The following is a 23,816-nucleotide window of genomic DNA, read 5'->3' as shown; positions in this document are numbered from 1 at the left end:
TATGCAAAGTTGCAGTTCTGTATGTGTCCTCTTTTTCTAGAAATCAATATCTTGTTCTTTGTGGATGACTGACTCATAATACAAATAGAAGGATGACTATTGGTTACTTATAATAGTTTACACGACTGTAGAAGAAGAAAAAGTATATTCACTAGTGTCATAAGGGCACAAGGAATAGGAAAGGAGTCGTGTTAGATGTTGAGAGATCACTAGGAATTGTTGGATAAGTAATTCTAAAGATCATACTGCAGTGAATACAAGAAGATGCCAGGAGCTGGCTGTCTTCTCTTGACCTTGTTGAAATGCTACAACATGGTGCAGGAACTGCAGTTGTGGAATGTGTGCTAAGATCCTGCATTACCCAGCAAACAGTGTGTCTGGTTTGCCAAGCTGGTCTTTTTTTACTTATTTTCACGTAGTTCTGGGTTACTGTAGTATCATTGGCTTTGTAAGCAGATGAAACTGCTACAGAGCTCTGTGTCTAAGCGTTGCTGAATGTTTTAGGGGCAGCTGGGATGAAAGGCCTCTTTTACAAAATGAGGAGCATTTCATGATTTCCCAGAGAACACCAAGAAAGAATGTATGAGCATTATGCTGTGGTTTGTGGGAAAATTGCTGCCTGGAAAAAGCTGAAGAAAAAATGGCGAGTACCCCCAAATTAAGCTGATCTTCTACCTAAAGCAAACAAACAAACCCTATGCATTACTAAAGACAGTATTTGTTGTGCTTTGGGCCATTTTCACAGATACATGTGAAAAAAAGCCTGGATGATTTTTATAAGGTTGTATAAGCTGCTGCTCTAGTGAAGACTGCAATGAGCTTGGAGGTGATGAGGTTTGGGGGTTTCTTTGAAGCTGATTTACAAACTGTGATGGGACTTGCATTTTCTGAAGTCTGCTGTGGGGACTGGAAAGGGCAACTTCATATTTCTGTTATGCTGAATCAGATAGAAAATCATGTATCCTATCATGTACTTTGTTAATGGCTTTCCAGTGAAAGTCAAAGAAATTAAATGCACCTGAGTTACTGTCGTTTAACAATACTATGATCCATCATGTGGCCCTGAAAAAGCTATTTTAGAGGATTACAGTGTCACATTAGGCTATGTGTATTATTTATGTGCATCTTGTAAAATTCTTCATCGCTGGGGTGAGTAACTTTCTGATGAGCAAATAAAATATCACCCTCAGTTATACTTTTTTCATTTTTTCTCTCACCCAGATATTTATATTATGTTCATTACTAAAGTAGAAGGTGGGGATATACAGGTAAATATTTGTCACTGTTGTGAAGGATTGACCTCAGTGACAGTAGATGCTGGGAACTTACTGACTGGAGTAACTTCTGTTACGGCAGTGACTCCCATTAGTTATGACGTGATAAAATCTGATACCCATTCATATTTTTAACAGATATTTCTGTTCTGTGGTTTGCTATGATTTGGGTCAGGTACTAAAGTGTACTTTTTATTTTCTAATTTTGAAAAGGTGTCTTGCAGCCATAACATCCTTAATGACACCTGGTGTAACTCAGCTGGGCTCAGTGCAGCCATATGAATTTATAGGAGGTAATGATGTGGCCCAGTAAAGAATGGATGTGTGTAGCTTTGAACTTGTTCAAATCTAAATTTCATCTAAATTACTCTAGATTCACCCTCACAGGAGGAGATAACGCTTTTATTCTGTGCTAGGATTCAGTTTATTTCTGCTCTTCGCAGAAATTTTACCTCAAGGGTGAGCCTGCCTCGTAGTGGGCACAAATCAGTGTCTTGTCCTCCAGTTTACTAATTTAACAGCTCATGAATCAGACTGCACTGCTCAGCACTCTGTTGTGCTTCTGATAATTAATCAGATATGGCTCTAATTACTGACTTTCAGCAGAACTTAACTATGGTAATCTGTAACATCATCTATTATTGGCATATTGTAGGAATACAGGCAACAGAAAAAGAGCTTGCAGGAATTTTCTGATGGAAATTATAATTATTTTTCCATCATAAACCCTTTTTTATATAGCTTAAGTGTGGCCTCCTCATTTGAAGGTATCTGCCTTCGTGTACGTAGCCACATGATGTATCACAGTGTTGAAAGCTTTCTAAACTCCAGATGCTCACATGTCAGGTAACTGGCATTTCTAGGCAGACATCTGTTTGGCCAGGGCTGTTGTGTGTGTGCCCGGGGCAGAGCACACGGACTCAGAAGCGTTCACCAGAAGGAGCCAGACACAGTTATTGCATGAAATGGGAATGTACTGTAACTTGTCTCCTTCAAACCTTATTCTTTAAGTCATCTCTTTCATCATTAAAAACAGTCTCTATAATATTCCAAAGCAGCAAACGTTCACAGTCTCTGGTCAGAGCTGTGCTTTCTCTTGCTTCTATTATTTATGAATTTTGAAGGCAAAGATAACAAAAATGTGTTGTCTTTTACTGATTGGAAGTACAACAAAAGGCAGTGTCTGACATGTTGGGGGGAAGCTGGACTGACAGGAGATATATTTAGAGAGTTTACTGACTTCATGTGAAAATCAAACATGGTTGCTTCTTTTTAAAACCAGAATTACATTCTAAAATTGCATGCGCAGAAAAATGCATTGTTCCTTGTAACACATATAGTATGCTTGTTAAAATAGGGGTGATACCAGTATAGGAATTTCTTCAAAATAAATACTGCCTGTGTATGTCACAGATGTAACACAGAGAATTAGGGAGAAGACATGAAGTAAGAATTTAAAGGTGTGTTCACCTCAGTTAAGGTATGTGTGAAGCCGGGTCCAGCCTCTAAAATTGTTGAACGTTAGTTCTGATTTCACAGTTATGGAAGTGGAATCACAGAGATAAGGACCTGAATTCTAGAAAGCCTGAATAATGGCCATTACTGCTGACTGATAACATCATTACATTGCAGTACTCCTAGAAGCTGGATACCAAGGAAATACCAGAGAGAAAGTTTGCTTTCTCAGTTGCGGCTGTCTTTTAGATGTTGCACTCTGTCCTTTCTTCCCCTCCCAATCTGTGTGCATGGTGCAGTTTTAATTCTCCTTTGCTGTTGGAGATCAAGATACATGTTAGACTTAATTAGAATTTCTTTTTACAGCCTTGCAACAAGACTGGATTACCAGTTGAATTATCCATGCACAAATTTTTCAAAAGTACTTCGTAGTTTAGCTAGACTCGGGAGCAGCAATAGGAGGAAACACTTCTATGTTTTCTGGGGCAATATTAGTGGAATATGCATTGCGTAGGGACAACTGCTAGGGAACAAATTATTCACAGATTATTTATTTAACAAAGTACATTATTGATGTTAAACTTGGGTGACTTTTTGCAAACATACAGCAACTAATAGGTACAAATTCATATTAGCGTATTTAAAGTGATGCAGAAACTACTGCTTTCTTGGTCTATTGGCCATTTGGAAGAGAGGCAATTTATTGAAGTATCCAGGACTGGCTTAATGGCTTATATTTATGGAACACATGAAATCGAAATGTATTCCCCTGGAACAATGAGCACGCGCAGTAAATGCCTGATAACAGCAGAGTCACCTACTTGTTTTTAGTTTGTATTCAGTTGGTGAAACTAGTTAAGGACAGTCTGCTTCACATGTGTAGGTAAAATGCGTATGACTGAACCAAATATTCCTAGAAGCCTGTCATTGTAGGAACACGTGGATGCTGTAGCACTTGGAGGAAATGTGACAGCCACTGCGTCACACCAGTTGAGCAGGTCAAGAGGTTTTTTCTTCTGTTTAAAGTTCTGTATTTAAAGTTTTCTCCTCTGTTTGATTTCTAAAGACAACTTAGCTGAAAAATCAGTTAAAACTCTTTTTTTTCCTGTTATTTTGGATGGTGATCTAATGATCATAAACCCTTAATTAATACCAGCTGAGATAGCAGCTGAATCAGAAAGTTTTGTTTGAAATCTTAAAAGTTGTACTATACATGTTGAGTAAGTTTAGGATACACTAGGTAGAGATAGTAGGAATAAAAACACTGCTGTTTTGGCTTTTATTTACGTATATAGATATTTTTATATATGGGGCGGGGGGTGTGTATATGTATAAAAACATCTTTTGAAATGCCTCTACTACATGTTTACTATTAGTACTTTCTTGGTTTGATTTTTTGTTGTTGTTGTTGTCTTTGTTGTCATCTTTGTTGGTTTGGTTTGGTTTTTGAGTTTTCATTAGCAATACTGTCTGGTTATCATTAAGAATTACAAGTTGAAGTATTTCCCTAGGGTCTCTGAGGTATCGATGAGTAAGAGCTGCAATCAAACCATCCAACAGATCTGTTTCAGGTGAGAAATAGAGAAGTCTATAGAATTAAAATCTTATTTAAAAAATAATAGCATTCCATTCATAACTTTTAACATGGCAAAGAAACGAACAGCAACGGAAATGTAAACTGCACTTCATCAGAACAGAAGACAGGATGTCAGAGCCATCAGCTAGCAGATGTAAGAGCTAGAGCTGCTATTGATATGTGTAACAGAGAAAAATGGGAATTTGTTTTTCCCCCTGAACACGTATTTGTTTGAGTGAGGTGCTGACTGACACTGCGTGGCAATTGGGTAAAGTTATATGACTGTCTCATTGATTTTAGGTTGTCACAAAAGATTGTATAAACCCATTTGCAGGGCTGGATACTGAGCAACGTCATTGTAGTTATTACTGTAAAAAGTTTCTGCTTCTAGGAAATTCTTAGTCTGGAATGAATTGATTTATCATTGAGAGTTCAGCATTAACTTACCTGTGGCAACAGAATGTAGCAAAAAGCTGGGACTATAGGAGAATACTGACATTCTAGCAATGATTTCTTTTTCAGGTAATCACAGATGCTAATGTTTTGCTACCTGTTTCAAGGCTAAAAAGATCTTTCCCTATACAGTGAAGATACATTTACAGAATTGCTGATTGAACAAAAGAACGCTTTGATTTTTTTTAATAAAGAACCTGTAAAATTTGCATACAATTTTCATGTATGGGTTTGTTAGTGTCTATACAGGGATAGTAAATCTGAGTAAAGAGAGGGGGTGCTGTGAAATGTGCTTCCTACAGCTGCTGCAATTGTAGACTATAAAATTGTTGCTAACTTTCAATGGCTCTACAGCAGGCGAGTCTTTTCTCCCCCAGTGTATCTCCCTTAGCATGATGGGAGATAAGAAAAATAAGTAAACTAAAATGAAAACATTATAAAATAATCTAAATATGTGTATTGAGTACTAGATAGTCAAGGTACAGATAGCACATATGTTTCAAAGAATTTTCTCTATAAAAAGTTTGCAAACTGCCAACATGTCACAAGTTAAAATACTAAAACGTTGCTAGGCGCACTGGAGGTTACTAAATGGTACAGTCCTAGTCTTCAGAGTTATAAATCCTCTGTAAATGAACTGATAGAGTTGGCAGCTATAAAACATCAACTTGACATTGATTTAACCATTATTGTTAAATTCTTCTAAGCAAGAAAAGGGGGAAAGGGAATATCAGGACTGAGAACAGCAAGAGGTAGGCTCTGATCGACAGTGCTTTGGTACACTGCTGATGGAAAATTTGGGTAAACAAAGCACAGAATCCATCCCGGATTCCATCTGATAACTCAAGACTGGCTTCTGAAGTTTGGGATGCGAGCGTCTTCTGCAAGAAGACTGTTACAATTGATGGAGAGGGCTGGAGGCCAGGGGAAGGGAAGAGAATGGTGTATGTATGATATATGGGTGGAAGCACTGTAGATATTTCAAATCCTAGGAAAAGAAGAGAGCTCTGTCCAAATATCAGATTCACAGATATGTATGTGGGACACAACCGTTTTTATCATGCAGGATATATTCTGGATCAGTTGTAAAAAGAGCTATGTAAAGAAGGAGCTCCAAGCACAGTGACTAACTTAAACTGATTTCTGCTGCACTTTTATTGATATCTCTGACATTTTAACTAAATTATATAAGGGCTGTTTATAAATGTACCTGCAAGACTCCTAACAGTGTTGCTCTCCACCCATTCACCCTATTCAGAGTTTTTTAATGTCCCCAGTGTTTTCCTGTAAGAGCTGTAGTTTCTCCTCCCTGCTGTTCCCTTGGTCCACCATCACTTGCTCTGCCATCCAACAAAGAAACTATACAGGCAATTGCTGATAATCTGGCTAGAAGTATTTGCTGGCTGCCTGCCTGCCCACCAGCCACTGCCTGCCCACCTCTAAGGGAGCCAGACCTATAGGTTTGGGTGTTGTGTGTGGGATTTTGTCATGTATTGCAAAGGTCCATTGTAAGAACTTAAAAAAAAAAAAAATCTGCTTTTGTAGCAGGCCTACAGGTTCCAAAGGTACGAATCGGGGATTGACAGGACAGAACCTTGTTTTCTGATGAAAGTGGGTTGAAAATAATAAACATGTAAAAAATCTGACAATTTTTAATAATAGTATGAATTTCTATAAATATTTTCTAGCCATCTCTGTATGTGGGGAAACAGAATTTGTTGATGCACTCCTAATTAACATCAAAGACCACGTGTTTCTGAGCTAGTCCTTCCTGTATGCTGTGATGATACAGAGGAGTGATCTTCTGATACTTTCTCTACTAGCATTCTAGAAATACACACTTCTGAAAAGAGTGTTCCTTATAGTTTGAGGAACGATGGACAGTCTGCTCTTTGCCAAGTTTATCTTTTATTTTAATAATTTTTTTTTTCTTTAAGGTGGAGTTTTAATGTTGTGATGTCAGAATGAAGAGCAGGATACCTCTCGTTCTTCTAGCCTGTGGCTCCTTTAACCCCATCACAAACATGCACATGCGTTTATTTGAGCTGGCTAGAGATCACCTGCACCAAACAGGTCAGTAAGGTCATACACACAGGGTGGTTTACTGTGAAAAGGAAAAAAGATTTTTAACACTTGCTATAAATAAGCTGTCACTTTACAGCTGGCTTAAGTTTAATATTCTTTATTGATCTTTCAGTATGAGGCTTTCATGGCATATTCAATATAGAAAGTCTAGCATTACCTCTTCCTTTTGTTCAGTACATAAGCAAGTATCATAATGAGTGTAAATGCAAATAAAGTGAAAGTTTTGTGAGCAGTCTTAGGATCATATTCATAGAACAGGCTGAGCCCTGTGAAAGAGTATGCTTAACAATTTTGAAACTGAGAAGAAACATTTATGTTCAAATTTCATGCTTTTATGATACATCATGTTTTAATATGAAGAAGTGTTACAGCTGGCAGTTTTGACAGCCGGGTGAAACTGGAGAGAAGACAAAACGTTAATTATTCATTATCCATCTTCACCAAGGTACAAGTCATCTCCCCTAGCAAAATAATTTCCTCATAAAGGAGATCAGAAAAGCTAGATGTCAGCAGGCCAGAAAGTTTTGGCAACAAAAGAGAAAAGTGGGTAACATCAGGAACTTAAGCAAGAATCAGAAAAGCTACTGCGATGCACTGAACTCTGAGCTTGATCAACTACTTAGTTGCTGAGGCTTATACTTTTTTTTTCATCTGGCAGCTAAAATATACACATATGTTTCTGGAAGATGTTGAATGGGAGTCATAGTTTATTGGAACCTGACAGAGAAGTTCCTAGGGAGGTGGTTCAGTAGGAACTTGAACAGAAAATAATAGTAAAAAGAATTCCACTGTCAAATTGTGGGGAGAGGGAGAGAGAATCTGGTAACCCACTGATACTGCTGTGCAGTAAAAGCAGCAACTACATGCTTGCCATATACTATGAGAATACATTGACTTTCCTGAGGAAGAATTGCACACTTACTCTGAGGCCTGCCTCTATGAGTCTCTGTTGTCCTGTAACTACAATGATGTTGTTGCTCCCGTAGGACTAGAAATAAAGGGTTGGAAAGGGATTTGATTTGGCTTTTCTCCCTGTAATTTTGTAACTGCTTCTGCTGCCCAGGTGTGCAAGGAGTAGAAAGTTAATCTGAGACCAAAGGGTAATTCTGTTTAAGACATATGTTATAGTCCAGTAACTTATTTCTTTACCTTGAAGGAAGGATTGCACTGGGAAATGAATTATGATCCTGTCTGAATCACGATTCATTGTCTGGTCTGCTCCAGGGTCTGTGGAACAAGACTCCACCCCTTACTTGGAGCAGTTTACTTAAAAAAGTCTAGTGCAAATCATATTGAAAATGAAACTTTAAAAGGCTGCAAAGCAAGTTGTGCATTACATTGCCCTTCTCTAACATCAGTGCTTAGTTCTGGATAGGATGTGACTTGCCTTTTGACTTCTTAGATTAATGTCTGGAGTTTTACTAGTATAAGTCCTTCATGCATTAAAGTGGGGACTTCATTTATGTCTGGGTTGCCTACAGTGTCATCATTGCACACTATGAATGCTTAAACTAGCACATCTGCAAAGCAAGAATCCTCAATTAGCTTGTGGAAGCTTCACCCATCCCAAGTAGAGGTAGTTTTATTTGAAGTAACTGTAAGTGTAGATATATGTGTTTATATGTATGGATACACAAATCTGCTATATGGTCGTTCTTGCTATGGTGAAGACAGTTTCTCAAACAGAAGGGATTAGCAACACGTTATAAAAATGATCGATTCTAGATGACTGTTTTATGGCAGAACCATCCCCACCCAGGAAATTAATTGGTCATTCTCTCATGTTTTTAGTCCTGTTTCCGCTTCTGTAGTTACCCAGGGAAGGAGATTGAGAAATTGGAGCTCGTTTGCTGAGCAGAAGCACTAGTTGCAGGGAGGGAGCTGATAGTGGGGCTGGAGGACAATGGCTGTACATGACTAAAGCTTGTTCGAAGTGAGACAGTGGTCTGCTATATTCACACTGATTCCCTCTCAGTGAGAACAGTGCAATTCCCAGCTAACAGACACACTGGATGCCTGAAAAGGTAATTAGCATGAGTGAAGAATTAACCAGCATGAGGCACGATGTGTCCTGGGCTGTGAGAATGGCTGACTTCAGTGCTACTTCAGTATTTCTGCTCAATCAGAAATTGGGCAGAAACGATGAGTTGTGCAATAGCTTGGCTGGAGTTGACTTCACAGTCAGGTTTTACTGTTGTGAATGACATGACTCTCCCTGATGTGCATCCTGACTGACATCTCCAGTAATTCTGTCTGCCAGCTTTTTGCATATCACTTCAGTTTCAAACGCTAATCTTATTTTTCATACATTGCTATTTTAGGTAGGGAATTTTATTGAGTTTCTGATACTTTCAGCAGTATCTGAAGTTTCATTGCCACATGTCAAGTAATTCATCCTTTTTCTGTTGATGTCAGTTGACAAATCTTGTCATGCTGCCTTTTAAATACAACAGATGTAGCTATGTGTGACTGAATAATTCTAAAGATTTTCTTTATCTGAATTTTTGTCTCATGTGCATTTGACTCTTTACACATCCTCACACAGAGCCAGAATTTTCTCGGATTCAATCCCTTGTTTTAAAATTGTTTCTTGAAACTTGCACTGAGTGTGGCAAATGCCTTTCCAGTCTGTTAGTACCTAATGCCATGTGCTTTTATTTCTCTTTGACTGTATTTCCCATTTGACCCAAGTCCAAAGAAATAGTGCTAGAATCAATCTATGTAAGATTTTTAAAACCTTGTTCCCCAAGTGTTGCCAGTGGAAAATACTTACATCACCAAGTTTCTAGATAAGACCAAAAGGGATAGAAGACAAAGGAGGGGGATATGAAAGGCAAGATGTTTCTGCCTGTGACAAGACAGATGCAAGAGGGAGGTGAAGGACAACAAGTTACTATCTTATGAAAACTTGAGAAAAAATGTGACACAATCAATGGGTTGTGTCAGATGCAGCGCTGGGCAGCAGAGCTGAGAAGTCCAAGGAGTAATTAGTCAGTAACCAGCCTTGGGAATTTGGAAGTTTATGTTGTTCAAGGGCTGCATCTGATTAAAATGGACTGATATTTTCAAGAAAGGGATAGAAACAGACTGTAACAGCAGCAAGTCAGCATAAGTGCACAGACTTCAATTTGTTTTCCTGCAGCAGTTCTGGTAACTGCAATTTGAAAACAACACGAAATAACCCTGGTTTGCTCCTGCTGTGTTGGTAGCGTGTGTAGTAATACAGATACATGATTGGAATAAGATCAGATCAGCAGTAGTTACCACTACATATACAATAAATATTGTCAGACATTAGTTAAAATTAACTGAACTTAAAAAATGAAAGGAAACAAATATTTGATTTTTTTTAAATTACAAGATTTAGAGCAGTGCTTGCTTAAGCAGAGCAGTACTTGGGTTAATTGTATTGGGCTCTACCCTTGAAAGATGCTTGAAGAGGGATGCATGCATGGCTTAGCATTCAGAAAGAATTAAAGCTATAGAGTGAACTTTGCAGAGGTGTAAATCAAAGAAACAAAAGCATAAATCTGAAGACATCTCAAGATATACCTAAAGAAAATACTTCTGTCACATAAAACTCGGTTTTGTGAATACTGTTATCAGTGCTTACAGTTTAGGTCCTAACCTTTTTCTGAATTTAAGGAATGCTTTTCTAAGTAGGAAAAAATGTAGATGTCTTTCTGTTCCACAAGTTTTGTTGCTTACCCTAAAACCCAGTGGAACAAGGGGCGGGCATCCCCTGCTTGCAGTGGTTTTTGGTTTATACCCTGTATTTGACTTTGGAATCCCGGTAATCTGATTTGTAGCATCTCTGAAGAGAACCATTGCTTCCCAGTCATGTTACATGGCTAAAGTCAGCTTGGATGAGAGCATTTCAGAGTAAGGTGTCCTGCGAGTAGACCTACAGTACTGTATTATTCACATTGTTATTCTCAAGTTGGTGTTTTTAGCCTTCCTTTTTTGGAGGAAATACTTATTTTCATAGCTGTCAAGGAACTGCCTTTCCTACCTTCTGTCCAAACCCAATGAATTCTATAGAAGTGAAATTGTATTTTGAGGTCTTGGTAAGAAATGTTTATTATAGATGTGGTGTGTGGAATTCATCTAGCATTTATTTGAGGACTGATTGTTGTGCATTCTCAGTTACCCAGCTGTGTTGCAGTGTATTTGAATGGCTGTCTGACTACAGAGGTAAATCTGCATCTTCAGGCCCTGTAGTTCACTCAGCCAGGTGGATATGATTTATGTTTCTCTAGGTACTCATATGGCATCTGTCACTACAATTTTTGCACACCTCATCTAATTCAGTGAATGCACCTTTCAGGCACTTTGAAGTGGTGAAGGTAAAGTCATCCATCCTATGGAGAACTATCCTAAAAGACTGTCCATTACTGCTCTGATGTATTTGTTGTTGACTTTCAATGCCGTGATCACTGAATTGTTTACCTTTTGATTTTCCTTCTGTTGATTTCGCCTCGCAGAAGGTGACTGAACATGAAGTAAAAAATGTCTTGCCTATTTTCTTTTCCTTTTTCATGCTTGGCAATCTCTACATACATGTCATGCGTAGGTAAGCATAGGATGGTATCTTTTTGATATTTAGTCTGTAAGTCATTTTGAACAACTCGGATCTTTGGGATTACTTGTATCTAGTCATTGGCTGCTGGTTTTGTTTTCATTTTCTCCCCTGCATGGCATCTGAACAAAGTTGTTAGATATCCCTCCCTCCACCCTAGTTAACTATAACCTAGAAATAAAATTAACATTTTGGTTTAAATAGAACAATGAAAAATCCTTTTATTTGTTTTCCTAGAATTAGTAGGCTGAGAGTTCTGAGAGCTCAACTGATGATTTCTTCTGGGTTCAAGGGAGACCATGACTATTACTCAAAAAAAGAATTTTATCCTGTTATTTTAATGTGTGTGTAGTCACACATCGAAGACTGATTAAAGAAATTAAATGATCCAGTCAACTAACCATATGCATAAAAGCAAGTGTGCCAGTGGTTGTTTCAGTGAAAAAATGAAAACGGATATTAATGTAAGCTCTTGTTGCACTTAGATGGCTAGAACATGAGATTGTATTGTAACTGTTTTCCAGCATTGTTCACTTCTGATAGCAGGTTTTACATCATTTTATGTTGTGAAATAGCTGCCACTTTCCTCACAAAAGAGGACTGGCTCCTCAGCAATCACAGTGATTTTGTTATTTATGTGTTTGATGTTATGTGCATAATATGCAGTAAAATATAAACTGTTCATCAGCCTCATTTTATTAAATCTTAGATAAGTAGGTAACAATGCCCTTAGAACAGGCTTAATGAAGCAGAGAATATGCTTATTCCTGCGCAAACTTTCCAACCCAAACCAAAAATTTGCAATCCTGTGTCCTGCATTCGTTCACATTAAATGCACTAATATATAGAAGTTAGTCTCTTATCCAGTGCTGAAAAAGAAATTGGGGCAATCTCTAGAAAAAAATATAAAGCTCAGGGAATTTTCTTTGGCTCATGCTTACGGACTTTGCATACATAGGACAGAAACCTTAGGTGATGAGTTAAAAGCTGTCATCTTGATTAAGGTATGTGGGGTTTCTGGGGAGGTTTTCTGATTGGTTTTCAGTGTGGTTTTTTTTTTTATTTGGTGTTTGGGTTCGTGGAGGTTTTTTTGGTGTTTGGGGGTTTTGGGGTTGGGTGTTTTTGCGGGGGTTGGGTGGTTTTTTGGAGTTTGGGCTTTGGGATGGTTTGGGGTTTTCTGATTGGGTGGTTTTGGTTTGGGGTCCTATGGTGTTTGGGTGTGTTTTTGGGAGGGGGTGCTGGATATTTTTTTTTTCCCCTATGGATGAGAGGTATATGGTCTTTAATGTCCATATCTGCAGAAAGGAAGAATTTGCATATTTGAGTTGGTGTCACATGTAATCGATGTCATAGAAGCTACCATCAAGTCTGTTTTTCTGTTATAAAGGATAAGGTCAGAGAGCTCAATACTGAATGATAAGGAGTTTCATTGTAACCTAGAGATGAAATTGGCATTCATCTGTAATATTTTTATGTTAAGCTTTTGAGTTTCAATAGGAAGATACCAAACTTCATTAAAATAAGTGTTGTTTCATCTGCTGTTTTCAGTCAAATGAAAACATAAAATCTTGCACACATAAACTTAACATGAAACATGCATCTTTTGATAGTCATTACTTATGACCAATGCACTCTTATCGAGAAGATACTGCTTGGGTTGGTTACTTTATATAAAGAATCAGGCTGGATAAACGGTTGTGCAAAATTCTCAATTGTCATAGAGATGCAAAAGAGGCTTACGTTTTGTAGGCACTGAACAGCAGGGAGTAAAGCTTCTAGAAACTTTGTTTATGCCAAAACAGTACTATTTCATAAGAGCATCTTGGAAAAGGAGTGAAATAAAGCAGCACTCAGGCATAAAGTCCTCTTGCAACCTGCTCTGGAGACGACAGAAAGCAGAACAGCAATGGGGTCATTCCTGCTCGCTGGGTAGGATAACGCCATAAAGCTGCCAGGCTTCCCGCTCTGTTGTGGGTTTTCCTGTGGCACTGAGAGGAAGTTGAGTAGTGGGCGAGAGCTAAATGTATGGAAGTATTTATTTTGTTTGGTTTTCTATAGTGGTTATTTATTTTTAGTATTTATTTTTGTATAGTTTCTAATAGTAAATCCCAGACTTACGACTAGAAGAAATTAATCTTTAAAAGCCCTGCCAAAGTACACATACAATTTTATATGAAATTGGCATTTGATAAATTTGCTTTAGTATTGATAAACTAATTCAGCATTACAATTTGTGTTAGTGTTCGTGACAATTTACAGTGACCTTTATAACAGAATACTAAATACCTGTTCACCTTAATAGCACTACTTTGACATGTTTAAGGGATATCTTTTTCATTACTTTTGTTATATTTAACTCTCCAACCAGTTATCCTAAGCTGTTCTTAGGGAATATAGGTTCATAGCAAGAGAAAATGTTTTGATGCTTTTGATATTTTGAAAAAAAAAGGAACTTAAGGGCCTGGAGGATTTTTACACATACTTAGGACAAGAAATAATAATGTACTTCATGTTGAAAACAAAGAGCATTCCAAAGAAATAGAATTTGAAGATAATTCTGAACTAAGAAGGTTTGAAACTACTTGTAGTAATTTATGAGACAGATAAGAGAATTGCAATAGAAATTAAAAGAACACACCAAGATGGCAGAATTTAATGATTTCCTCTTTGCACACCTGCCAAAATTGAGGGCCATGTTTGAATAGGTGAACTTTTAAATTACTGAAGAGGACACAAGTTGTTTAGAGCCAGTGATAAAATACTGTCCTATGTTTTGAGTGTTAAAACTTGTATTTTTAGGTGGAAGGCTCTCATGTGCATCATGCTTGCATAATGCTCAGTCACTCTGTTGTTGTGAATCACCTCAAACAGTTAATGTATCTGCCTTGTGGTACATTAAGTGTAAGCAATCTTGATTTTTCACTTCCAGTTTGTTTCATTTCTGCTTTTGAACCAGCTGATATGGTTCTTATCCAATCTCTTATCTAATTTATGCAGTTCTAGGCCAGACTAGAGACTGAAATCTTTACAACTCACAAGGATATGGCAGGGGTACAATCTTAGCTAGCATGATCTCACACAGTCTTATTTTTTTCATTCAATATATCCATTGAATACCTAAGGGAACAATTTCTACCTGTAGAAACTGAAAAGAAATGAACCGAAATGTGCAAAATAAAACTATTGTGTAAGAAAAACCTTTTAGTAAGGGTAACACATTAATTAAACTTTGATTTCTTTTCCGTTTGAATGAGAATTCATTATAGCATTCTATATTATCAAAGTAGATAATAATTGTTGTTCATAAGTCAAATGAAATTATTTCCAATTTCAGATCAAGAGATGGACTTCATTATAGACACATCTTTGTATGTTTCTGGAAAATTTTCTCTTGCTCTATCAACCATTTTGCCTGTAATGAGAATGTTTAAAAACAGACAGTTTTTTGGACTGACATTTTAACAGGAGACAGGCCTGTAAATCTCATAGAATCTTAATGCTACTTTTTAAAGTCCAACTTGCTTAAGTTCTTTTGAAAATTTTCTCCTATTAGATCAAAATAAATGTGAAGTTACTAAATTGCATTTTAGAATTTTAAATTGTCATGTGCCAGTATCAGAAATTATGACTCCAGGGGCGTCATTTTCATTACAAAGCAATATAGGGAACTTGATGCAGTTAAGTTTCTTTGTTGAAACAATTGAATTAGAAAAAAAGGATTTTTTTTTCTTTATTTCCCTATTGATTTATTAAAATGAGAGCTACAATTTTTTTGCCTGATTTCAGGCCGGAACTGCAAAGTCTAACAAAAAGAGCTTGTTGTGTTAATGATTGCATTATGTCACAGGAATAGAAAAATATGGGCATATTTTCAAATTTAATTAGCATGATCAGCCAGATAGAAGCGGCCTTTAATGGCTGCTAAGCTGATGTTTGGACCATAGTGCTGTAAGTCTCATTTTAGACTCCATTAGCCCCATCTTTGTTCTTGAGTCTTCTGATTTGTTTGAATCACATTAATCACAGCTGCAGTAATATGCTATAATTCTTGCTTTAACACAATGAAAAGGCGTAATGATTTTTATAAATAATAAGCATCAAATGCTTAAGAACAAAGCAGCGGTCAATTAAGTTATCCATTCCTCTAGCTATATAAAAGCTGTACTTATCGGAATATAAAACTTAATTATATCTAGCAATTTTGATAGTTTGCATCATAAATTATAAACATCTCTATTTGCTTGAAAATTATGTTTGTCCAGCTTTCCTTTTTGAATCATCTAATAGGATAAACATATCAATGGTAATTGTGAGCAGTTCACAAAGGAACAAGAAGGCTGCTTTTTAATTTTTTAACTTACTGTTTCTGTATTAAAAAGAATACCTAGATCAAGTTGTTCATAGCCTTTTGAAGTTAACTGTGCTTTGAAGGGGTTGGACTAGATGAGCTCCCAAGGTCTGCTCCACCCTAAATTGTCAAGATTCTGTGAAGACTTATTTTTCTTTTTTTCTTTTATGTTTTTCAAAAGGAAGATATCAGGTGATTGAAGGCATAGTGTCTCCTGTTAATGACGACTACAGGAAGAAAGGCTTGGTTTCAGCAAGGCACCGAATAGCGATGGCTAAACTAGCACTGGAGACATCTGACTGGATTCGAGTTGATCCATGGGAGAGTGAACAGGAGACGTGGACAGAGACAGTAAAAGTATTAAGGTAACTACATTTTCTTTTCCTTTCTTTGTGAAGTTACTGATTGATAAAAATCTGTCAGGCTGCCAGGTCAATGCACAGAATTGGCTCCTGTAAGACACCCAAGCAAAGCAGAACATGTCTGTTTATGGCATCACCTACTATGAGATAAAGTATTAGAACTGTGAGCAATGAAAATTCCCATCACTTCCTGTCAGAAAGGCTATGTAGTCAGTATTCCCCATCTGCAGTCTTTCCTCTCCTAGTGCAAAGCAGATAGGCTTTCCCCGGACCACTGCAGTAATCCACAGTACTGCACTTGTGCCCTTTCAGAAGTTAGATGCATGTGGAAAGCCTCCGGCAAGAAAAGGTCTAGCAAAATTATTTTCACTGAAAGAGTTCTGCAGAAAAGTCTTTGGCTCTCACATTACTTCTCTTAAGTCTCTAAGCAGGTAATATAGATATCTTATCAGAAAGTAAGAGAGTTTATAAACAAATCTATTCTTCAGGATCATCCCTATTCCAGATCAGCTATGTTGGCATTATTATGCCTGCAGGTTTATTTATTCACACATTCTTGCAAATTTTTCTTATTAACTCTAATGGCAAGTTAAACCCAAGCCCATAACTGCTGATGTTTTCTTCAAAATCACTGAGTTTGCTGTGGTTTTGTGCTGGAAGGAAAAATTAAACAATTTGTTCAGTATCTGTGAACTTGATGTAAGGACTTTGAAATGTGACTTTTTCATATATGGTTGTTCTTGGTAATAAATGCATCATGGGGCAAAGTATGAAAGTACAAACTTCTTGTGCTAGCCACGTTTTGGAAATGTAGATGCTAAAGAAGTCAACAGATATTGTGAAAGTGTAAGACTTCATGGATGTCTTTCAAGAAAGCAAGTTGTGCTGTAAGAACAATCAAGGATTCTTCATTTCTATCAGTATTTTCTAGGTTACTTTCTAACTGGGAACAGTTATTTGTATAGCTTAAGGCTCTGAAGTGTGCCTTCCAACAACAGCCCAGAAAGCTCTTGTGGCTCCACTTGAAAGCAATTAAAACCCAGACCTGTTACTTTACAAAAGCATACATAAGAATACCCTACATACTTGCAAAACAACTAGTGGAGCCTTTTAGTTCTTTTATTTGCTTAGCTGAGTGAACGTAAACACCCAGTTGCTTCTTTTGCCTCTTCCCTCCAGCCAGCAGAATAGGCACAGGGTGAGTAGAAGACTAGGCAACACCACCCTGTCTCTGCAGAAAACTTCAGTGTTCTTCTCTCTATTCACAATTGTATATTCCAGTGTGAGAAATCACCAAAAGGTCTGTCCTGCAGAATCGGTCAGGTATGGGATTTTTCTCCCAGACTTCAGTTTTGTAAAACTATTATCCTCCAGAGAAGCAGCCACAAATCTTACAGATCAGGTGATCCTACTTACACAGGCTTTGATCTTCCACAGCTCCAACTGCAGTGAGTACTACTTGCAAGATTGGGTTTGTAAATTGTAAATCCACTTCAATGTCTTTTAGCATAAGAAGTACAGTCAATAAAACCTCTATGTATCATTTTCTGCTCAGGGAGAGTGGTATCAATGTGGTATAAACAGCCAAACTTCCTGTCTGCCTAGAGAGTAAGACACTAGTTTTATAAATAAATTCACAACATGTTAAAAAGTATGTCTCTTAAGGAGAGAAATGAGATTAAATCATTTTTTCCCAAATGATGACCTATATTAGTGAGCTGAACCAGTGCCATAATCTAATGCTGAACTCTGTCCCTTGAGTGGGAAGCAGCATCCTGATGAAATAGCACATGTAGGTATTTTGACTTTTATTTTAACTATCATACGAGAATATTAAAAAAAAGAGATGGCTTTAGGGCTAGATCCTTACCAGATGTAAAGAAGCTATGGTTTGTTCTGGAGCTGTGCTTCTTCACAAGTGTTGCTGCTTAATGTATAGATTCTTCCCCAGTCAAAGAACCAAGAACCAATTGCTGCCTTCACTATAAGCTCCCTCAGACAGCAAACTTTAGTACCAATAGAAAAGAGATTTTGCTATTGCAAGGCAAAGGAAAAAAACATTATCGTGCCTAAATGTCTTTTCTTATCAGTATTTTGAATTGTACACTTAACTGCAGTAGAACATTCTGTCCTGAGACACATGAATGACCTTTTCCTACAGTACTAGTTTTACCTGAATGTGATGAAAATGTCATGTTTCATCAAAATTTGTGTATTTTGTAGAGGCTCCCAAATAGTTATGACATAAAAGAATTTTAAGCAACAGAGCTCATATCCCACTTGTGGCAGTGCTGTTAGTTGCCTCTTACATTGAGTATGAAAATTTTGGAGACTATCCCAAGGCTTTTTTTGGAGAAGAAAAGGGAACATGATAGAGCTATTTCCCACTTAGCTGCTGTTCCTGAATATTCTTCCTAGACAAGAAAACAGTGTTGTGAATAACCAAAGAACTACATTCATTCCTCTTGTAATGTAGATTTGGTTGTGGTGCAGATAGACTATGAATTTATTAGAATTGGCAAAGATCTATCTTACTCAACTTTCGTTGAATTGTGCTTGTGATTTAATTATATAGTTATTCAAAGCTTCATACACAGCTCAGAAAATGACAGATTGGTTTGAGCTTTTTGGTGTATCTTTAAAATAGCAGAACCGTCCCTGCCCCAGCACTTGAAACACCTGCTGAACAGACCTTTTGGCAGTTAAGATTTTGCAGTACATGTAACATTAGTCCTGCAGTGAGCTCTTTGCCAAGAGTTCTTATTTTTGAATCACGGCCCAAGAATGTCAGTCCCTGATACAAAGTTAGTGTACTTGACTATACATAGCATCAGCCTGTTTACAACATGGCAGGATTAAAAATAGAAATGTGGGAAGGCACAGGCCAAGCTACTGCTACCTACTCTCTACTACCATATGTCACTCACCTCTGGTCTATGCAGTTTCTTTAGCCAATGGCTGAGCATCAAAAATTGCTGGCGATGCTTATGCAGCCTGTCCAGGTGCAGGTTCTTGACACTTGTGCAACTTAGTCCTGTGGCTAAAAGTACTTGCATGATTTGAAGAGTGTACATATAAATCGCTAAACTATAAATTCGTTCCTTAGGCCAGACACTCAAAGGGTTTTCTATGGCTTTATACACATACTGAATTCAGACTGTACCTTGTAACTCATAATCTTTGGTTTGATACAGTTCTATAAGACCTGACGGTCACTTTGGCTATATATGTACTAGACAGAAATGGGACACTGGCTGGAGTCTGTGTCTGCCACTCCTGTTTAACCGTGAGCTTGTTTCCTGAAACGATTTTGGCTCATGTCAATATGAGCAATGCCTGAGCATGACTCAGGATGGCACAAGTCAGGGACTATGGTAAACAGGCAAGGCCATGCCGATTGGAAGGAAGGCAGTTTAGGTGTTTGGCTCTAAAATTGGCACTTGCCCTCATGATCAAAGAGGGGGCCACTACCATGAGGTAATAGAACCAGTATTGCAGTGGGGCACCAGTGATCAGGAGCAGCAAAAGAATAAAGTAATAGAAACCTGAAAAAACTGTCAAAAGGATCCTTGTCTGCCTTATGGATCTGAACTCAGTAAAATTAGAAGCATAGCAGATGTCAAAAATATTATGAGAATTGCATATTTTGAGTATATCAAGATTGTGATTCTTTTAATTAAAATGAAAGGGAAAACCACAAGGTGGAAAACTCAGGGAACATGATTTTGTGGAGAAGAGGATGAGAAAGAGTCTCCTCCTGAAAACTGAGTGCACATTATATAATAGAAACATTGTGAAGAATGAATCAAGAAATTAAATCTAGTAATTGAAGCGTGATTTAATCCTGTTTCTAGCAAAAACCTCCAAAATGTTTTAAATGTAATGTCGCTACCAAAATTGCCATAATGGTAGAATTTCAAAAAGGAATTGAAGATCAGAATGCCATTACAGAGATTGCTTGTGAATTCTGCAAAATGTTAATTACGTTGATACTAATCTCATGGTAGAATAAATATGCTAAATTCTTAACAAATTGTATTCAAATCCAAAGTGCATAAAAGCAGACTGTGTTCTTGAATCTGAAAGTGCCAAATAATCACTTTGTGCATCTCTGAGAGGATTATCTCACACAGAAGCCTTTATTTTAAATGCAGGCACCATTACAATGAATCACTCAGATTGCTCCAGTCCAAGAAGGAAATTGTGAAAAACAAACAGCCCATAGAAGGATCTACAGAGGATTCCCATTCTGACCAGCACTCAGGTTGGTTCATAACTGTAAACAAGACTCTTTGTTTAGCATTAAAAACAACACAGCTTTACCAGACTAGACTAATTGATGAAAAAGTTGAACACAGTAGCTGGTAAGTTTTGAGGGTTGGAGCTGCCTGCCAAAACCAAGCCATGCTAAATGCCAGCGTGACTGCTGGTGCAGTTATTTTGTAGTAACTCGCACGTGGGCAAGAGACTTATTTTGGAGTTGTATTAATTCTAGGTTTTATAAGCATCTCTTTAGCTGTGTCAGAGATGCATGTCGCGGCCCTGCTGGTCTTGCAAAGCATGGTATTTATGAATAAAAAATATCAAAAAGCATAAGGATTGCTTAGAATTGTAATTCTAGTGTTAGACAATGGATGAGATATATGGGTACCACAGCAGCAATGCTGATGCATTGGTGTTTGTTGCATTTCTGGACAGAAAAGCTTCTGTTGACATTAGAAGTATGGCAGGTTCTGGAAACACTGCTAGTTTTGGGTTTCCTGTTCTAGCGTATTCCCTAGCCCTATGATTTGCTAGAATGCTGCTAAATTTTTGATACATTACGTTTTCCCTGTGGTGTTGCAGCACTTCTTGGACATGAATAATACATTTAGGTTGTTCATGGTTATACAGAAGTTTCCAAAAGATAAGTTGTTGTATCTTTATAGATGATAGAGGAAAAAAAGTCTCAAGGCATTTGGACTGCAGTGCAATCTTGTGTCTGATGGGGTTGATGATTATTGGCAAGTGACAAATCAGATTATTCCACGTTTCCATACTAAAGAAAATTAAAGTGAAAGTTATAAAGACTATTTTGATTTTCCATTACAAAAAATTCTTTTGACTATTATTTTCTGTAGTTATTTCAGGCTCTGTATTATTTTATGTAAAAATGGTCAAGAAAACCAATGTTAAAGCTAGTCTTTCTTTTCTGATAAAGATTCTCAGTTTAGAATTAATCAGTCATCATCACAGGATTCCTCTATGGTTGAAAACAAAAGGCATAGCAAAAACTGGGTGAGAAGGAGGACAGGCAAGAAGTAGGTTTCTCTGCCAGTACATAGTGGCTGGCTTTATTTTTTTTTTATTCTATCTGGCAGCTCTCTGCAAAGAACAATCCGTTAGTTTGAATAAAGGCTAGCATTCTCTTGTTGCTTTTTCTGCCTTCATTGTTTTGACTGACTGGGCAGTAGATCGGATTTGGCTATATTAAACATGTGGTTCACCAAGAAGGAACAGAATGGTTTCTTCCCACTTCCTTGGGTCACTAGCATGGTATGGCATGGGGCATGGGGAATTACCAAGAGCTACTCAGAACTCTAGAGCAGAATACAGTTGTTCCCATTTCTCATAAATAAATGTTGATCAGCATGAACTTTCTAATGGCAGGAAACTGTTACCCCCCAAAAAACCCACTCCCAACAATGAAATCTGTTGAACTGGGGTTTTCTGTGAAGTTCGTAGAAAGGCTCAGTCACCTAATGAAAACTTTCACAAAGATCAGCCTGATGGCTGAATTTAGCAATGGCAAAATTCCATAACAGATCCTTTTTCAACTAAAGGTATGCCTACTAAACTGTAAGACTTCTTTGCATGGTGCTGAACCTCATGATTTTTTTCCACATCAAATAATCAGGTCACTTTAGTACACATTTCAAATGAAAAGGTTCACTGAGGACAGATGTAGACAAATGATTGCAGTTTTAATAAAGTTATTGGTGCTAGTCATTCAGGATGAAGATGAAAATGACAAGACTATGGAGTTCTTTTTATCTTTTTTTCCATGTCAGGCATCTGCCATCACTCCTTAATTCACCCAGTATAGCTTCACATGCAATGTTGCTTCTCCTGCTTACAAGAGATGGTTGATTGTCTTCATTTCATTTGTAATTGAATCCCCTGCACTTCAAGTCTCAGTTGCCTTACATGAACAACCTTGCTAAATGCTACTCCTTGGCATATTGCAACAGCAGTCTCCCTTAATTAGATCTTAAATCCAGCTACTTCTTTGTGTTATTAGTTATTTCTCCTTTAGCTCACCCTCTTCTTTTTCCCTGAACAACACTTCAAAGAATTGTAATTCATTTCTGTCCACCATCATTGACTGAGCTACACCAATCAAAAACAAGCAAAAATTTCCCTGATCCAGACATACCATGGCCTGTAATAAAGGTTATTGTACTTATAAAAAAGTGGACCATTGAAGCAGCCATTTGGGTTTTATACCATTATCTACAGTGGAAGCTGCAGATCATCATTTAGCAAAATGCCACTGAAAGGCCAAAGACATGTTTTTCTCATTGACACAGAAGATGTGGAGATATGCAGAGATACATCTGTAAAATTGACAGCCTTTTTGGAAAGCCTCCAATCTGTTAATTTATCTTACAGTAACCTAGAACTGCAATGCACGTACATTTGGAGAAACCCATCACCACTATAAAAACTCTAGTGTAATAATAGCTCTAATACATCTTGGGACAGAGTACTGTTTTATTGTGGAGGTTGCTGTTAGGTAAAAAGCAAGCTGTGAAAGCAGGGAACTGGAAACAGTCGAACCATGGAATTGAGGACAGGGAACTGGAAAGGAAGAGTAGAATCTGTGAGTGGAAAGACATGAAGATTGGAACTGGCATGAGGAAATAGATAGGCAGAGCACAGCTTGAAAAGGATGATGCAGAAGAGATCAGCTTTATCATGATAGAGCTTCCAGGATTGTATGAATCATAAGGTTCTTGGTGTCTCATTGCTCATCAACTATCAGAAGTATCTGGGACATTCTTCCAGAGTTTGATACTCCTGTAGCCCTGGTCCACACAGGGATCACAAGGCAACTTTTTCAGGTACTTCTGCACTAGTTCAAGTTTCAGAGATGAGAGCATTGAATCTAAAGGTTCCAACTTTGCAGTTGTGGGTATCAAAATAAAAATTTACTGGATAGCTTATGGGGGAGAGGGCTGTTACAAGAAATGCACTTTCCTACCGAAGACACTATGAAGTCTAAAAAAACCCAGAATTATTTTTTAAGTATGTGGATAGTCTGTGATGATTTCTGTCAGGCATGTTTCAAGATTGCCTAGTCCCATACAGTCCTGCTGTAGTAACGCTGCATTCAGAACACAGGAGGGTGCAGTGCAGTACCCCTGGCACCTTTGTTGTAGAGGTTGGAAGGTATGTAGCGAGGGCTGAAAGAAGAGAGTAAATACTTTGCCCTGAGGGCAGTGGGGCAGGCAGCCCAATGCAGCTCCATGGGGACAGATGAGGGTGTCGTTGCCCAGGCTTGGTCCCACGTACCTGAGCAAAGCGAGCAGGACAGGCTGGGGTGGAGTAGCCAGGTTCAACTAAGTCTAGTCTTTGTGCTAAAATAATTTCCTCTTTATTTGCTTCTTCCACTTTTTGGCTTGCTTGAGTGGAGGAATAATTC

General features: G+C 37.7%; 1 protein-coding gene across 2 annotated transcripts in view; it reads left to right on the top strand.

Annotated features, from left to right (window-relative positions):
* The window catches only part of NMNAT3 (nicotinamide nucleotide adenylyltransferase 3), a 29,547-nt gene that overhangs the window by 3,471 nt on the left and 2,260 nt on the right, over window positions 1–23,816 (top strand). For both annotated transcript variants that reach the window (XM_065639953.1, XM_065639951.1), the window contains exons 3-6: window positions 4,215–4,300; window positions 6,696–6,831; window positions 15,952–16,135; window positions 20,287–20,396. In XM_065639953.1, the coding sequence (XP_065496025.1) occupies window positions 6,723–6,831; window positions 15,952–16,135; window positions 20,287–20,396 (403 nt within the window). In that variant the 5' untranslated portion in view covers window positions 4,215–4,300; window positions 6,696–6,722. The remainder of the gene's footprint in view (window positions 1–4,214; window positions 4,301–6,695; window positions 6,832–15,951; window positions 16,136–20,286; window positions 20,397–23,816) is intronic.

Source organism: Caloenas nicobarica, chromosome 8 (assembly GCF_036013445.1).
Source record: "Caloenas nicobarica isolate bCalNic1 chromosome 8, bCalNic1.hap1, whole genome shotgun sequence".
Classification (NCBI taxonomy): domain Eukaryota; kingdom Metazoa; phylum Chordata; class Aves; order Columbiformes; family Columbidae; genus Caloenas; species Caloenas nicobarica.
Note: the sequence above shows the minus strand (reverse complement) of the source record. Positions and strands in the feature narration are given on the sequence as shown.